Here is a 3,125-nt window from a genome sequence, read left to right as displayed (position 1 = left end):
ACAGTGTTTAAACCCTTCACAATGAAGATCTGTGAAGTTATTTGGATTTTTTCAAATTATCTTTGAAAGACAGGGTCCTGAAAAAGGGACGTTTCTTTTTTTGCTGAGTTTAGCATATTGCCAAACATTTCAGTAAAAATGAATGGGATTTCTTCAGTAGTACATGAAGTAAAACATTGAGACAACATAGAAATGCATTTACATGGAAGTAATTAAATAGATAAATAAGGAAAGTTTCTACTTGACATCGTAAGCGAATCAATTTTCTTTATTTTTCAAGCACCTTCTACAGTTTCACTGCCTCCAGGAGGGAACCAACAAAAACCCCTTCAGATTTCTGCTTACTTCACTTCAAGGTATTTTGAAGGAGGGTGTTCTCACAGTCTTACCCACAGATGTTCACACTTCAAGGTGGTATCTCCTTTAATCTTTTAACTTGCTACCGGTGTCATGAAACCTCAAATCAGTTTGGACTGTGAACTGCCAAAGCAACTCAGGGTATTTTCCCCTCCACAGTTTCAATGAAAAGCCTGATAGCACCCTCTTCTGTTTACAATGTTATGAACCATGATGGATGACAAATCATTCCCCAACATAAACTTGCTGCATCGTAGGCCTACAGGTAATGTCATGGTGCATCAGAAGTCCAGGTTTGGGGGGTTGTTTCCACCATTTAAATGTTTTAACACAGTTGACCCTCTTGGTTGAGAGTGAATATGAGATTGCAGTTTTCCAGATGGTCAGGTCCCCAGTGTGTGTTTCAAGTGTGGCTGCTGGTCTTCAGGGCTGAGACCGCTCTCAAAGTGTTCGCTGATTTGCTCGTAGAGAGAGGGGCCGATGCCCTCTGCAATGACACACATAGACAATCAACAACACAGACAGGCAGGCAGGCAGGCAGGCACACACACACACACACACACACACACACACACACACACACTCTTACCCATGATATAGCTGTCTCTCAGAGTCTTCAGTGTGACAGCCACACCCCCTGCGTCCCTCAGCTGAAACTCCTCCCCATCACCCTCTGCAGAGAGCTCCAGAGCAGCACCGGCATAGTGGACCACCATCATCACATCCTCGTCTTCCTCCTCCTCAAAGTCATCAGGGTACTCACTAGGGTCCTCCACTTCAGGGGTCACTGTACACAGACGTAAATGGTTGATTCAAATACTGAAATGTAACCTTAATATTGGATTATCTATGAGGATCAAGCACACAGCTTTTGAATGAGCAACACATTGTTTATTAGACCTAATTGTTTCTATCAGATTTACCATTAGCGTCCATAGAGACATCCTCCTTGACAGAGTTAAAAGTTATAGAGGTTGCCTCGTCCTCTCTGTGTTCCTCTATGGAAGACAAGCTGTTGTCGTCATCAAAGTCCTCAGAGTAGTCAGACTGGCCTACGCTGACCACATCACCTTCTACCTCCTCATTATCTCTGGGACAGGGCTCTGTACTGTCCCCCTCCTCTTCCCCTGTATAGGAAGGTGTGAGCGGAAGTGGTCCTGAGAGAGAAAGAGAGAGAGAGATCGAGAGAGATAGTGTCACACAAGCACCAAAGACAGCATATAAACACAATAGGGCCTAAACAATGCAAGAGTTAAGCATGTAATCAGAGTACCAGAGTTACTGTCACTGCTGCTGTCCTCCTTCCATTCTGCAGTCACGGCCATGCTCTTATCTGCAGGTGAACTCACAGAGCCAGATGTTCTCACACACTCACAGACCCAACTAGAGAGGGGTATGGATCTGGAGTCTACATTATCATACACTGCTAACTCTATCTCCCTGTGCTTGACAAACTCTCTGAGATGTTCCCGTACATAGATCATGTCCAGTATGGCTCCAGCACTAGGTCTGTCCTCAGGCACCGGACAGAGCAGTATCTTGACCAGAGGGGTGATGCTGTCTGAGTAGGTCTGGGGAACAGGGCTGTACTCTCCTCTGATGATCTTAGAGAGCAGACTGAGCAGGTTGGAGGCAGCAAACGGCGGTCTGAGAGAACAGATCTCATACAGCAAGCATCCCAGTGCCCAGACATCAGACTTCGAACTGTATGGGACGTCCTGACACAGCTCTGGACTCAGGTAGCTGGGGGTACCAACACAGGTACGAGCCATATCCACTGTGTTGGTCATTATCTTGGATATTCCAAAGTCCCCCACCTTTACCACGCCTCTCTTAGTTAGAAGCACATTGGAGGTTTTGATGTCCCGGTGGAGGATTCTAGCTGAGTGAATGTAGCTGACTGCCATGGTAACCTGTACAAACCACTCCATTATCATCCACTCTGGGAAATAGTCCCCTGTCTTTCTCTCTTTGACTTTGTCATCCAGTGTCCCTCCATCACAGTAGTCCATGACTATATAGATGTATCCATCATTTGAGTCAAAGAGAGCCTCGCTGCAGGTCACTATGTGAGGGTGATTCAGCTTCCTGATGATTTCAGCTTCTTGTAGGATGGCCTCTTTGGTCTTTGTTTTGCGAGAGTCGTCTGCTTGTATTCTTTTCACTGCATGCAGTCTCTTAGACTCCGCGTGTTTCATCAGGAATACTTCTGCTGCTCCACCTCTTCCCAGACACAGAATCTTCTTGTACAATTCCATTATCGTTTGTAAAATGTTCATTAGTTATCAGCCATCTCAATTAATGAGATTAAAAAAATGTACATTCCATGTCTTGGTGTGAAGTACAAGTATTTGTATCAGAGAAACTCTCGCACAACAAAAACAAAAGTCACCTTGAACCTTGTGTTGTGTCTGATTCCCATAGTAACCGTCTGGCTCAGCCCACTCGGTAAATAACAGGGTTTCTTTATTTGGTCGGAAATGCTGTTGCGTTCAGAAACTTTTCCAGTGAAGCTTAACATTGTAATTTACCCCAAGGAAACCCAGTGAGCACACATCATAAATAGCTTTTAAAAATCAATATGCATTGGAAAACGATTTGATATAAAAACGGTGCGTATAGGAAATTAGTATTGTTCAAAACATCTAAACTGGATGATGCATGCGCAATTTCTATTTTACTTCCGCGCAGTTTAGCGCACATTTATAAAGCAGAAACATCACGACTACGCGTGTCTTGTAGTAGATGGCTAGCTAGAAGTTATATTT

The 3,125-nt window shown here is 44.2% G+C and overlaps 1 protein-coding gene across 1 annotated transcript; it reads right to left on the bottom strand.

The window, feature by feature from the left end:
- Positions 1 to 329: 329 nt before the first annotated feature.
- On the bottom strand, positions 330 to 2,615 carry LOC139391209 (NIMA-related kinase 12). Its single transcript, XM_071138822.1, has 4 exons — positions 1,631 to 2,615; positions 1,281 to 1,409; positions 947 to 1,144; positions 330 to 844 (listed from the first exon to the last, which is right to left on the bottom strand). The coding sequence occupies exons 1-4, from the start codon at positions 2,613 to 2,615 to the stop codon at positions 741 to 743; spliced, it is 1,416 nt and encodes a 471-aa protein (XP_070994923.1). The 3' UTR covers positions 330 to 740.
- Positions 2,616 to 3,125: the final 510 nt, after the last annotated feature.

Source organism: Oncorhynchus clarkii, chromosome 31 (genome assembly GCF_045791955.1).
Source record: "Oncorhynchus clarkii lewisi isolate Uvic-CL-2024 chromosome 31, UVic_Ocla_1.0, whole genome shotgun sequence".
Taxonomy (NCBI): Eukaryota; Metazoa; Chordata; class Actinopteri; order Salmoniformes; family Salmonidae; genus Oncorhynchus; species Oncorhynchus clarkii.
Note: the sequence above shows the minus strand (reverse complement) of the source record. Positions and strands in the feature narration are given on the sequence as shown.

Excerpts from the sequence above, each read along its gene's own strand:
- LOC139391209 (XM_071138822.1), bottom strand. The coding sequence starts at position 2,615 with ATGGAATTGTACAAGAAGATTCTGTGTCTGGGAAGAGGTGGAGCAGCA. Across the intron at positions 1,410-1,630 it reads CAGCAGTGACAGTAACTCTG|GCCAGTCTGACTACTCTGAG; the intron begins GTACTCTGATTA and ends TGGTCAGCGTAG. Across the intron at positions 845-946 it reads GAGAGACAGCTATATCATGG|AGGGCATCGGCCCCTCTCTC; the intron begins GTAAGAGTGTGT and ends GTGTCATTGCAG.